Here is a 13,978-nt window from a genome sequence, read left to right on the forward strand (position 1 = left end):
ATAATTTTGTATCTCAGTTTTATTTATAATTAGAAATTCTTAAATGAAATATAGTTTGAATATGCTTGCACTCAACATATACACTCTCTCTTCAACCTCAGCATGAATCTTTAAGAACTGATAACTAACTTGAATCATTAAGAACTATACCATTGATCTGAATGTTTCATACTTGAAATTCCATATATAAACAAAGACTCCCTCTAGAATATAAGCTCCCTATAAGAGGAACTCAACAAACATTTGTTGAATGAATAAATTCATAATATGAAAAAAGTTAAAAATAACAATATGTCATAAAGAAAATTTTATAAGCAGGAATTTTTAATAAAGGGCATGCATATAGTGTCATATACTTAAACATAGCACAATTTAAAATCTGGTAGAGATTAAAAAGCCTCTTGTCTAATGTGATGTAAGGAAATCTACTAATTCCTTTAACTCTACCACTAGTACTGTATAAACTTATCTATTTCTATCAGAGTTACTTGCCCTCCACAAATAACACGTGCTTTCCTCACTTTGTGCCTTTACTTTGTTGAGCTCTTCATTGGGAATGCCCTTCTTCCTGCATGTCCCCATTTCTTATCCGTGCCTCAAGGCATAGCTTCAACACATGAAGCTTTGCCTGGTCTCTTAGGCAAAATTAATTTCTCTGTCCTTTGAACTCCTCTCTTGGTCAGTTATCCCATGGAGCTTTGCATCTCGTACTAACGGTATATGTATACACGGCTTACCTCCCCTACTAACCTATAAGATTTGGAGGAAGGGAATTTCATTGTCCCCTTCATTGTGTTCCCCCTTAGAAATTACTGTAAAGAGAAATCCTCATTTATTGGACCAGTCAATGTGTTCTGCTAGAAATCTGGAAACTGATAAAACACAAATTCTCTTAAAGCCAATAGTTTTCAATAACTGCTTCCTAGGACTGTGCCTTTCCAGGTTACTGGTAAAATATTGGCGTTGAACAAAAGTTGTATCCCTAAACAATGTATATAAAGGACATGCAATCAGCGTATTTAGGTGGAAAGACTAGAAATTGCTAGAAATACAAATCTCAATATTTTGCAATGACCATTGTAATGCTTTAGCACATTTCATATCCAGTTTCTTCTGGAGCCAATAAAATAATATTCCCCTTTAATCTTCCTTTTAGTCTATACTAGGAACATGTTATCGTCTGAGTGATGATTTAGTGTCTTTGAGAAGAGATAATAAACGAGCAGCTCTCTGTCTTCCTAACAGCTGAAGATAAACCTCATAAAACCGGGGAGAGTAATTTCATACAAAGTATACGTGGATTTTTCATCTCACTTGCAACATTTTATATCACTATTTTGTTGTTAATATATTACCCTAAAATAAATCTTGCTAGGAAATATTTGCCAGAAATGTTCTAGCATAACAAGAATATATACAGGTAAATGTTGAATAAAAAGTGAGGTTTGCCTCATTGTGGGCTAACTAGTTTTTAAAATTTATATACCAATAGCCAATGCCTATCCTGTAGGTTACTCTGAATATAGATTCCCAAACATTTCACAGTTCTTTCTCCCTATATGATTTTTATTTTAAAAGAAATATGATAACTGCTTAAAAATCCTAGATATGATTAGCTAATTTCTCTAAGAAAATGTTTGCATAATACAAGTAGTCTTTGTGATTATCTAACAAAATTGTCTTCATTCATTAGCATCAACTGTCCTTAGCCTTGTATCAAGTGACAGATATCATTTACATTTTAGGAATAAAGAAGAATAATTAATTAATTTTTATGCCCACATTTTAAAGTGAATGTGTTATATTTTAATAGGACAAATGAAATTATTGCTCCTCTTTTTAGTACTAAAGTATTTACCTTGTGTCTAATACTTTTCTTCATTTGCTGATCAATTTATACCTGCACCTGTATTTCTTCTTTTCCATTTTGTCATTATATAGAATTCCTGAAACATATGTTCCCACTGAGCTAGTAGCCCTGATGTTAGTTTACATTACACAAATGATAACTGATAAGGAAATGATGGGATTAAGTTGTTCAGGGACTTGCAATAACTTACTATGATAAGAGCAGCTGCCATATCAGTTTTATTAACCCACTAAATCACTACTAATAAATAAGATAATAGCTTTTATCCGTCATGTCTGAAAACCAAGATTTGACTGATCAAAGTCTACAAGAAATTAAAATGTAACTTCAAATCAAACAGTTTACTGTGTGCATGAAATTTCATGAAATCTAATTGGTGGGCTCAACTGTGTTCTCCCTTACACTGCTGAGCCATTTTGAGCAAGGGTGGGACACGGCCTCTTTTGCTAATCATTGTATCTTTAGGGCCTAGTCAGCACCAGGACAGACGTAAAATGTTTACTAAATAAATGAATATTAATAGTGAAATTTTTTTGACAGCATGTACCCTATCTTACTATTGTTTGCACCTCAAAAACTCTTTGGCACCATGCTTTGTCATCAATATAAACATGAATGGATTGATTATCCTTGCTATAATAGATTCATAACATAAAATAGGCAAGAATTACTTTTCATTAGATACTCTTTGTACCTATAGAATTTTGATTCATTTTTATTTATTCAAAATCTAAATTTAAAAATTTTGGGACTTCCCTGGTGGCCCAGTGGTTAAGAATCTGCCTGCCAATGCAGGGGACACGGGTTCAAGCCCTGATCCAGAAAGATCCCACGTGCCGCAGAGCAACTAAGCCCGTGCGCCACAACTACAGAGCCTGTGCTCTACAGCCCATGAGCCACAACTACTGAACCCGGGTGCCACAACTACTGAAGCCCACGCACCTAGAGCCCTTGCTCCGCAACAAAGAAAAGCCACAGCAATGAGAAGCCCAAGCACTGCAATGGCCCCCGCAATGCAACTAGAGAAAGCCCGCGCGCAGCAACGAAGACCCAACACAGCCAAAAATAAAAAAATAAATAAATAAATTTATTTTAAAAAAAAATTTTGCACAGGAAAAAAATCAGGGTATATTATTAGCATTGGTGGTAAATCAAAGAGAAGAAAAGAAAAACACAAAAGCAAAGTCAGTTTTTATCTTGATTTTGAGAACATGCAGAATCTGCCATTGGGATTGTTGGTTTTCTTGGCAGGGAGGGGACGGTAAGAGAAAATGAAGGGATGGAGTGCAGAGCTTGTTATTTATTTATAAATTAATTAATACCAAATTTATTCATATATTAGAAATAATTCAATAGATATTTAGTGATAGTATGTTTTGGGCACTACAACAATACAAAGTTTTACAAAATTACTAGTAAAATTGGGAGAAATTATAAATTCCTGTTTCTCCAAAATATGCTTACTTCTTCATTTATATTTCTATATCATCAATTGTTCATATTTCCATATACATAAAAATGTTTTTCATCAAATGTAAATTTTTGAAATATTAAACATCCAATAGAAATGATGATTGTGAAGATAACAGACCAACACAGAGAACATTTTGGACAAAAATTAAAAGCAGAAAGCAAAATTGTGTTTGTGCTACAAATTTGCTTTTATAGAAGACATAAATATCTCTAAACAAATATAAAATAATTTAAAATGCCTTATGATTGATGCTGAGAAATGTTGTTAGCTCTTTGAAGAAGAATCTAATATACTAATTAACATTTAAAACCGTTAGATCAGAAAAAATAAATAAGGAACCTCCATACTGTTCTCCATAGTAGCTGTATCAATTTACATTCCCACCAACAGTGCAAGAGGGTTCCCTTTTCTCCACACCCTCTCCAGTGTTTATTGTTTGTAGATTTTTTGATGATGGCCATTCTGACTGGTGTGAGATGATATCTCATTGTAGTTTTGATTTGCATTTCTCTAATGATTAGTGATGTTGAGCATTCTTTCATGTGTTTGCTGGCAATCTGTATATCTTCTTTGGAGAAATGTCTGTTTAGGTCTTCTGCCCATTTTTGGATTGGGTTGTTTGTTTTTTTGATATTGAGCTGCATGTGTTGCTTGTATGTTTTGGAGATTAATGGAACGAAACAGAGTTATTTGTAGTGAGGTGGATGGATCTAGAGACTGTCATACAGAGTGAAGTAAGTCAGAAAGAGAAAAACAAATACTGTATGCTAACACATATATATGGAATCTAAAAAAAAAAAAGAAAAAAGAAAATGGTCAGAAGAACCTAGGGGCAAGATGGGAATAAAGATGCAGACCTACTAGAGAATGGACTTGATAGGGGGAGGGGGAAGGGTAAGCTGGGACAAAGTGAGAGGGTGGAATGGACATATATACACTACCAAACGTAAAATAGATAGCTAGTGGGAAGAAGCCGCATAGCACAGGGAGATCAGCTTGGTGCTTTGTGACCACCTGGAGGGGTGGGATAGGGAGGGTGGGAGGGAGGGAGATGCCAGAGGGAGGAGATATAGGGACATATGTATATGTATAACTGATTCACTTTGTTATAAAGCAGAAACTGACACACCATTGTAAAGCAATTATACTCTAATAAAGATGTGAAAAAAAAAGAAAAAATAAATAAAATTTACACCTCAAAAACTCAAAAGTTCAATTAAACAATATTTTGTTGATATGACTGATATAGGAAAGAAGACGCTTTATCAGTTGACAAAGCACAAACTTTAGAGCCAGATAAACCTTGATCTAAATGCCAACATTGTTATTTTATAGTATCTGTGTGGCCTTGAGCAAGTCAGTGATCTTTGAACTGCAGTTTCCTCCTTTGCAAAACACAGTAATTCCAATCTTGTCATTGTGAGGATTAGAGAGAGTGTGTGTGTGTGTGTGTGTGTGCGTGTGTGTGCTGCTCAGTAAATAATAACTTTTAATTGCATTGCTGATTTTTGGATGCGCTGTGAATATCATATTATTAATTTTATATTATTATTATTATTAATAATTTCATTACTATTAAGGATAGTGAGGTTGAAAGCATATTCATGTCTCCATTCATTCCTATACTTTTTCATTTAGTTCTCACACTACACCTGTAGATAATGGCATATCCAACTTATTGATGAAAAGCTGAACTGCTCATCTAGTTGTATATGGGAATATGGGATTAAAGCTCAGATTTGTCCAATTTTAAACCTCATGCTCCTAACCACTAGGCAACTCTGCCTTTTGATATATTATCTTCCAAGATAAAAAAAATCTAAGGGTATTTCTTGGAAATAAATAAAGTCAGAAAAAGTATCTTGCTAAGAATAATTACATCAGAATATTACCAATGATAAAATACACAAACTCTACATCTTGCCGTATCTTTCAAAATACTTAGTTTACATATAGAAAAAAATTTTCCCCATGATATGAAAATACCAAAAATATAATATGCAAGTTATAAAAAGCAAATGGCACATCAGGTAAGTAGGAAAAAATTCAAATTGTTAATGCTATGCTCTTGGGCATCTGTTCTCAGATATCAAACAAATTGCCTGAAGTCACTACATACTGTTACAACATAAACCTACACACTGGAGCCTCATTGTGTCACAATGGACAAGGTTAATGATTCATCCCTAATCCTAAAGGCTCCTTCTAGGATTAATTGACTTTCTCTGCAGCCTGCCTGCCTGTCCTCTTGTAGATCCTGCGAAGAGGATTTCTCTGCATTGCTTTGCCTCTTTTTCCACTATCTATCTATCTCAAACATTATCTAATCTTTACCTACCCAAATCAGTAGGAATCAGTTCAGTAGAAATTAGGCAGTTAAACTGATTCGACTTGGAAAAAAAGCTGACTTGGTTAGAAGGAATGAGCCCATTTTGTCTTTTTCAATCTGGCATTTCATTTCTCAGGCCACAATAATATTAACATTAATAGGAATCAATTAAATAGATATAAATTGATAATCTATTATGTAGCAGACCACAGAAATAGTATGAAAATGGGTGAGACAAAGTCTCTGTCCTCAAAATACCACCTTTTGAGGGGAGGAGATAAGTTAATTTTGCATTAGGGTAGGTAAGTTAATTTCGCATTAGGGTAGGTATCAAAAACTGCTACGAGGGTGCAAAGAAAAGCCTACAAAACATCAAGAGGCTAAGAAAAGATTCAAAAGAAGAGGAAGTTCAGGAGACATTCTTTTAAATGGATAGGATTTCAACACACCTCTAGGGGAAAGGGCATTTTTTGTGGAGGAAGACAGCATGAACAAAACAGTGGTGGTTGAGAGGGAAGCAAAGGGGACTGGGCAATAAATTGGTGACAGCGTAGGCTGCGTGCTGAAAAGTGAGAAGTAGGCGATAAGGTAAGAAAATGTTTTGGGACTAAATCATAATGGACCTTGAATGTCAAGGTGAGAAAAGTTGGTCATGAGCAGGTGAAAATGAGGATGACGGAGAAATGATTGAATCTGAACTTCAGAAGGTCAGTTTGGAAGAATGGTATTGAACGGACTAAAAAGACAGAGTCAAGGCCAGTTTTTGAAAGTGAGAATGGAGAGAGAGATTCAAGAGAATTCATAATAAAGTAGGATCTATTCTTTTGGCAAGTGACTGAGCCAAAAGACTGAGCTAGCCAGTAGAATAGCCGCACGTTACATGTGGGTATTAAGCATCTGAAATGTGACTAGTCTGAATTGTGATGTGCTGTAGGTATAAAATACACACGGGATCTCAGACACTTGGTAGGAAAGAAAGAATGTAAAATATCTCATTAATAATTTTAATTTTTATTATATGGTTAAACGATCATGGTTTGGATATGTTGGATTAAATAAAACATAGTAAAATCAGTTTCATCTGTTCCATCTTACTTTTTTAATGTGGCTAATAGAAATTTTTGATTTAAATATGTGGTCACATTATATTTCTTTGGACAATGCTGAACTGGATGTTAGAGCCGAAGGAGACACTGGACAAACTAGAAAATAAGCGGCAGAAGAGGGAAGAGGACTTGGCAGTGTTGCAACAGAGAAGCGGTAGGGGAAGTTTTATGCATTTATTTATTTTAAGAAGACATTATCAGCAGGTTCAAATGCTAGACAGGTGCCTAGGAAAATCAGTAACAGTAAAAACGAGCCATTGAGTTTTTGCCCAGGTAAAGAAATGGACAGGACAGAGGCATGTGATCAGTGGTAAGGCAAGTGAGCAGATAGCTACTCTCAAGAAATAGCAGAGAGAAGAAAAATAACAGAGCAATAACAAAGAGTATAGCAGGTTTGAGACGATTTCATTTTATCAACACAGAAGAGATCTGGATATGTTTGTAGACAGAAGGAAAGGAACAACTAAAAACACGGTGGACAGAAGAAATAATGAATGAACATGAACCTGTAACTGGGAGTTCTACAGAGGTTGCCACAAGAGATAAGTAAAGCTAAATTTATCAAGAGAGAGAATACATGACTGTTTATTTTATATTTATATTTCCATTGAGTCATATGGGCATGTCATTTGTCTTGAAGGGAAAAGAGGGGAATATAAAGAAATTATTATCTGGGAAAGAAAACCAGAGGAAGAACCTGGACCATGTTCAACCCCTGGCTTTGGCCTTGCTCTTTGGAAGTGTTGTGGACTCCATTTGGTCACTTATGTAGCCATATGTATTTCCCTTTCATGACACTGGTACCTTCAGTCGTGGCTTTAAGATTATAAAAATGATTCATTTAGATTATTTCATTAGAAAAAATAATATATTATGATTTTTCTATGTAAATTTTGCTTTTTAAACATTATTCTAAAATCCACTTATTTTTCTTTTTAGGTCTTAGAGTTGGTAAAAGTCTGCTTTATCAAGAAGAGAATACCTAGTTCTATTCACTGATAAAGACAATACTTGTTTCACATTGCATTAGTCCTCATATACAATGCATCATATGTACAGATCTGAAATGTGCTCATCCATGCGTCTTACTTTGAATGGCCTCTTGTTCCAAGCCGCCGAGTCGTCAACAGGGGAAATTTTTGACGAATTGTCTAAAAAGAAAGTCAATTACTTTAGTTTTTAGAAAGTGCGTGGTTCTGTTGCAAGCCTCTCATATTCAATTAATTCTAGAAAGCAAAGGCTGAACTTTGAGTAAATATTTAGTCTGGAAAAAATAATATCATACACATATTGATACATAATGACACATCAGCAAAGGGAGGGAGGTGCTTTTTTGATGACATTGTTCTACTGCCCTTTTCTCAATGTCCAAAGCAGATCATACCAATATCTGCTCTTGCTTGATGTTACTGCCAAAGCAATTATTACATCATGTATGTGCTTTGTGGGAAGATTTGGGTTTCTTTATAGTAATTCTTTGCAGAGATTTACCCACAATTAAGTATCTATCTCCAACCCTGAAAGGACATGGAAATTTTCTTTGCCTTACCAGATCTTCACAGCCGTGTTTGAATCTTTCTCTTTTCTACGTTCCTTTCTTTAAATTGGCTAAAAGTTAGCATTTGATTAAAGAACAAAAATCTCTTCTACATAAAACAGGGTTTTTAACCTGAATCTTAGGAGATCCATACATGATCTTCTAAAGGCTCCATGGCAAACTCTGTGTATTAATATGCGTTAATTTCTTGGGGACTGGTTCTGTAGTTTTTATCAGATTCTCAAGGTGTTTCATGGCTCCCCAAACAGTTAAGAATGACTGCCATAAGGGGGACTAATAAAATATTAAAGCTAAAATGGATATTAGAAGTTGTCTTATGCAGCCTCCTCATTTTACAGAATGAGTGAACTGAGTTTTGAGGAAGTTTAGTGCTTTTCAGGTCTCGCAGCAAATTAGAGTCCAGGCTAGCACCTAAATCACTGGATTAGCATGCCCTTATCACACTGTCTCCTGTAAACGATAGGTTTTCAAAATAAATTAGTAAATTATTTTAGTTAAAAAAAACCGGGAAGCCAGACCATAGTAATCATTATTTTCTAGACAACGAGTCCCTCTACAGGTTAGAATTTGGATTTCAGTTTATAAGAGATGCAATATTTGAGATCTAAGCTTCTTACAATTTTTCTGGGATATCCTTGGTTCTTAGATAATAGAGCAAGACAAGAATCTCAAAGAACAAGGCTTTCCCAAGAGATGGATATTGTTTCCTGATTCTTAAAATGAGATCAACATATGTAAGTACAGTAATGTCAGCTATATAGATTCCCATCCTAACCACACAGGTTGGGTAAAAAGGAATGTTTTTAAATGAGAGAAATTTAACCAATCCCATCACGACAACTTGGAGTTTGATGTGTAAATATACTTAGAGCAAATGGAGAATTAGGAGAACTATTTATGAAATAGAATAAACACAGTCACCAATTACATTAACAAGATACTTGTCACCTCCACTTAATTCTGCTTCTCAATACAGGCCATACCATACTCTTTAATGTATCCATCTTTGAAAGGAAATATTATTGCTCAAATAGAGCTTCCTTTAAGGTCACATTAAATCTTCTAATAGCCAGGGTTCTAATATTCAAAGCATATAGTAATTCAAGGTAAAACAAATAGTAGGTAAAATCTAGGTTAAACATATAATAGTTCCAAATACAGCCAAGAGATTTCATTTACAAAACAGATTTCTTAATATTCTATAAGAAAATTTGAACAGATAAGTTTGTTTCCATACTGTCTGCCTGACATGACTTCAGTTGTAAGGTAGTATAGCCAATATATGTTATTTACCTTTCCAAAGGTGGCCGCGCAGGCTGGCTCCAGTTTCTCTTTCCGGCAGAAATCTAAATAGTGTGCATAAAGGATGCACCGTGGTAAGCAAACTCCTTCACATACAATGTAATTCTCTTCAAGCCTAAGAAAAAGGGCAAAGAATTAGGTCAAACCTTTTCTTTATTTCTTCTTTCCTTTCCCCTCTCACGTTGATTTAATGCTCCTTTTGAATACAGACTCTATACAAATGAGTTCTTGAGCAGACATGAGTAGACTTCTTTTATTCTGGATAATATTAAAAATATGATCACAAGGATTAAAGTTAGAAGAGCAAGAACCCCAATGAACACTTGCTAGTGCAGTTAAAATACCATGGCTAAGACAAAACCATTCCTGCCTGGTCCACATCCCAAAGAATAGGTCTTACTTCTGTGTAAGTCTTCCCTGTTCATCATGCTTTGCTCTGTGATAATCAAATATGAATAGTGAAATTGAAGGTGATGGTTTTTAAAAATAACATTCTCAACACTAAAGGGCTGCCAGGCTTCAGGTTGGCAAATGTCTATAATCTCTTACTTTCATTCACAAACTAGTTCCAAACACTGAATAGTTAGGGAAGCATGGTGATACATTTATTTGCAAAATACATAAGAGTAAATTAATTTCACTTAAGTTCGAAATGGTACTGATCTATTTCTATCTCTACACTTTTTACTGTAATCAGTACTTACAATTACCTAAAAGATCCTGTACACTCGAAACATACTGTTATTCTCTATAGATGGCCCCAAACATGACATATAAATTCAGATCCATATTATAAACATAATTATATAAACTTTGAAAATTTAGAAGTAATTCCATTTAATTTGGATGCCTGCAATTGCAATTACACACAATTTATATAAATGTAATAACATATTTAAGTGTTATAAATATCTGAACAGCAATCAGGAAATCAGAACTTGTAGATTCTACTCTCAATTTTTCTAACCTTTCAGTAGATGATATTGGCTAAAGTTTACTTATACTCTTTTTATGTATAGTAAAATCATAATTACTACTATACAAGAGCAATGCAATATAGAATATGCATTCAGATTAAAATTGAGTGAAACTCTTCTAAACTCTTTAGATTTCTGATTTAACACGTTCCTAAGGTGCATGAGATAAAAGCTACAGTACGTGTTTCCTAAGCAGGTAAAGCATCAGACATCCATTTTTCTATGACAAAGGAAAAAAAAGAATCAAAACCCAATAAAATTTGCATATATAAAACCAAACACCTAGTTGACAGTGAAAATTGAAGTTAGGCAGATTTTTCACTTTAATTTTCAATTCTACTGTTTAACATCCCTGCTATAATCTATAACCTTAAGGAAAAAATTATCAGAAGGTAAATAACTCACCTAGGCTATTTTTTTTTAATTATGTAACACTTTTTAAAGAGAGAGTATGGAGAATTCAAACAAAATGACAACATTTTATAGTTTCAAAAAATATGAAAACTACTGAGAAATATTCAACTATTTAAAACTATATTTTAATGACACGCATATAATGCCCACTTTTTCACCTGGCTATTTTGATGGTGTAGGCATTATTTTTGTCTTCAAAATACTGAAAAATCCTAGACATAAGTATAATGTTAATTTGGGGTATGACTTTTTTCTTTAATTGTAATGCATTTATATTTATAAAATAAAAACCCAAGTTTGTTTCCATTCATTCAAGTTGAACTGAATAATGCAAGTGATCATTCAAAAGACCTTCATAACATATCTGAAGTCAAAATCTTTTAGCTCCAATTATCCTAAAGAAAATAGTTGTGTCCTAAATATTTCAGATAATTAGCTCAACTATTTACTGCTCTAGTATATTCTTAACCAGTAAATGTGATATCAACTTCAATAGTTAAACCGTAATTTTAGAAAGATATTTAGTTTATATTTCAAATATTTGAAAGAGTTAAGGATATAATTACAAAAATTTACTACATGCAAATTGTAATTCAGTGTTTAAATAAAATAAGATGTACTAGTTTTTTTAAGATACTGTTTTTTCTATTGTATTTTTCTAAGATTTAGATCACACTTTACATATAAACAGATTATGTAACTTATCAGCAAATAGACATTTTTACTTATTTGCGTCTTATTTGGAATTTGGGAGGAAATTTATAGCTCTATTTCTTCACACTACATAGGGAAGATTAATGTTATGTTTTTACTTTAAATTTCTCTTCCTTTTAGAATATTATAAAATGTTCTGTATATGTAGAGAGCCTACTGATAAACTCTTGGTTTTAAAAGATTTTCCACAAAATCCAATTAGTGATATTTCACTGTAATAAATCATATGTGAAAGGTAGTTGAACATTTATTTAAGTTAATAGCATCATCTTAACTGATTTTTCTATGTCTTCTAGTTCAAACACATTTCATCTTATGGCCAATACACAATTTTGAATTTGCCCTCTACGGATAAAGGCACCGTTAAAATCCTTCCTCCTTTTAAGTTGTTTTTAAGAATCATGTTTTATAAACATAAAAATAACAAATATATAAGGACTGAATTGATTGCATGTTAAGCAAACAAGTACGACAAAATTCATTATTGCTTACATTCGAAGAAATTATAGTTTTAGTCAATAATGAACAGAGTGATGGTTTTTATTTGTATTGCAGATCATTTTTCACCAGTACCAGAGTATGTCTCTATACCAAATATTCAGTGAAAACAATTTTTGGATGAATTTCTAATCGGTCTTTTAAACTTCTCCAAGAAAATCTGAGGGAGAAGCAAATTGAGAAAAGCAAAGAATCTGAATATACTGACTTCAAAAATTCAACAGGTGCTTAAGGGTATCCTTGGGCGAGTCTTACCACTGAAGGGTGAGCTGAGTCTGCTTCTTTTTATCCTTCATAATCTGCGTGATGGTTTTCTTCTGAGAGAGGTGTGGATCGGTTGCTTTGGTTTTGCTGTCTTGATTGTCTGCTACCTCTTCTTCAGAGGAAAAGTTACCATTGCTTAAATGCATTTCTGATTGCAAGTTGAAAAGATGATAAATAAAATCAGAATATAAAATCAATTAATTAGCCTCTAAATGTATCTTGGCGTCAAACAGGGTGGCCTATGGGGCGTTCAGAGGAGAGCTATGAAAAATCCTTTCGACTTAATTTCTATCTAACAATCATTTTCCTAGGGGAAATATATGCGCGTTTGCGGTATGTTTATTTTTATTATCGGATGCCCTGTAAAAAATACATCCGCGTCCCAATCACGTCCCGGGAGGGGGCAGAGCACTCACCGGCTTTAACTCCCACCGGCAGCTCCGGGTCGACCCCTTTCTCCCCGCTGCCCAGCGCACCCCCGGGCTGCGCTTCAGCCGCCAGGTACACCCTTTCTTCGGGGAAAACGAGCAAACCCTTGCTCAGGAGCTGCACACAACACTCCTCCTGGACTTCGGGGGAAACCTGGGGAGAAGCCTGCACCTGCAGGAAGGCGTCTTCCAGCTCCGGGACCTTGGCCATCCTCCTGGCCACGGAGACTCGGGCACCCGCCGCTCGACCGGCTCCCAGCGGAGCCCCGAGGCCGGGGCGGGGCGGGGCGGGGCGGGGCTGGGGACCCGGGGCCGCTGGGGCGGGGACGGAGGCTGCGGCTCGGGATCCCCCGGGCGTCGCGGAGAAGGAAGGCCGCGCACAGGTACAGCTCGGACCGCCCTGGGAACTGGGTGGGCCGAGGCGGGACTGCCTCTCTCCACCTGTCTGCCATCCTGGCAGATGCTCAGCTTGGAACTCACTTCCTCACCTGCGCTCGTCGAGCCTGAGCGATGGAGTCCCATTCCCCACATCTCCTTTCCCCTCTTTCCTCTTTTTCTCTCATCTTGCCCTGGGACCGAGCACTCTTTCCACACCCAAAGCTCCCAAAAAGAACCAAGAAAGCGCCACTGTCATCTTCGGGGGAAAAGCGACTGTCCCCATCCCTACTCTAAGGAGAAAACAAGGATGCTTCCGCGGACAGCCTTGACTCTCTGCAGGCCCAGGCCAGGAGAGGAGGACCCCAGAGCACCGCTCAGTCTTTGCACAACATGTCCTCGGTGGATTTATTCCTGGAGTAATCCTAGGGGGTGGTGAGGGCCCTTCTCAGTGACTTGGGACAGACGCCATCGCATCCCACGAGTGTCCAGAGGGCCCTGCTCCCGGGCGCAGAATGCCGGGCCTCTCTGCCCTCCAGGATCTGGCCCTGAGCTTGGAGGAAAAGATGCATTCACTCCCTACATGTTTTGTAATTTAAACCCGTCCCTGACGATTCCTCACCTCTTATACCTAGTAGTAGTGCAATGGACGTTTGTTGAAATGAAAAA

General features: G+C 35.9%; 1 protein-coding gene across 1 annotated transcript in view; it reads right to left on the reverse strand.

The window, feature by feature from the left end:
• Positions 1-13,145, reverse strand: part of RFX6 (regulatory factor X6) — a gene marked incomplete at its 5' end in the record, with an annotated part of 56,058 nt that extends 42,913 nt beyond the window's left edge. Inside the window, 4 exons of the mRNA XM_082475496.1 lie at positions 7,869-7,930; positions 9,631-9,754; positions 12,498-12,654; positions 12,923-13,145. Coding sequence (XP_082331622.1) covers positions 7,869-7,930; positions 9,631-9,754; positions 12,498-12,654; positions 12,923-13,145 — 566 coding nt within the window. The remainder of the gene's footprint in view (positions 1-7,868; positions 7,931-9,630; positions 9,755-12,497; positions 12,655-12,922) is intronic.
• Positions 13,146-13,978: the final 833 nt, after the last annotated feature.

This window comes from Balaenoptera physalus (genome assembly GCF_965194825.1).
Source record: "Balaenoptera physalus genome assembly, chromosome: 9".
NCBI lineage: Eukaryota > Metazoa > Chordata > Mammalia > Artiodactyla > Balaenopteridae > Balaenoptera > Balaenoptera physalus.